The sequence below is a fragment of the Salpingoeca rosetta genome (assembly GCF_000188695.1).
Source record: "Salpingoeca rosetta unplaced genomic scaffold supercont1.3, whole genome shotgun sequence".
Lineage (NCBI taxonomy): Eukaryota > Choanoflagellata > Craspedida > Salpingoecidae > Salpingoeca > Salpingoeca rosetta.
In genome coordinates, this window is record NW_004754931.1 from 175,444 (window position 1) to 176,132 (window position 689).

Genomic DNA, 689 nt, shown 5'->3' on the forward strand with positions numbered 1-689 from the left:
AGCAGAGTAGTACATGAATTTTTCGTAGTGGTATTTCATCTCTGCACCTCCAGTATTAATAGCTGCTCTGGCTCTCTGGCGCTTTCTATCCCTGACTCAATAAAGAAACACATATAAAGGTCAGGCTCCAATGAAGCGGCAAAAAAAACGAAACAGCCCCACCCGCCAAGCAACACACACACACACCCACCCCCACACACACACACACACTCACTCACTCACACACACACTCACACACACACACACACTCACACACTCACTCACTCACACACACACTCACACACACTGCCCCATGCACTCGCTGTCTTCAGGTGCCAGGTGCGGGAGGAAGACGGGCGGCGCCAACGCCATCTGGCACTGAAACGAAAAGTGGTTGTGGCGCTTGCATTTGCCGCCATGATTGACGCGTTGTCGAAAAAACAGACTATTTATCGCCGCGTGGTGAGTACTCACGCGTGACGTGCTTGTTGTGTTTGTTTGTTTGTTTGTTTGTGTGTGTTGTGTGTGCGTGTGTGTGTGTTGTGTGTGTAGGGTTGCTGTTTGGCATGCTTGCCAGCCGAGTGCCGTTGGCCACCTCCTCACACACACAACACCCGCAACACGCCCTCACACCCACAACACCCACAACACCTTGGCAGCTGCCGTCGCTGCGCTTCTCGCTGTCTCGCGTGTTTGCGCGCCTGAGTGTA

The 689-nt window shown here is 53.0% G+C and overlaps 1 protein-coding gene across 1 annotated transcript in view; it reads left to right on the top strand.

Moving 5' to 3' along the window:
* PTSG_01603 (uncharacterized protein) overlaps positions 1 to 689 on the top strand; it is a gene marked incomplete at its 3' end in the record, with an annotated part of 30,535 nt that overhangs the window by 23,645 nt on the left and 6,201 nt on the right. Inside the window, exon 61 of the mRNA XM_004997526.1 lies at positions 312 to 441. Coding sequence (XP_004997583.1) covers positions 312 to 441 — 130 coding nt within the window. The remainder of the gene's footprint in view (positions 1 to 311; positions 442 to 689) is intronic.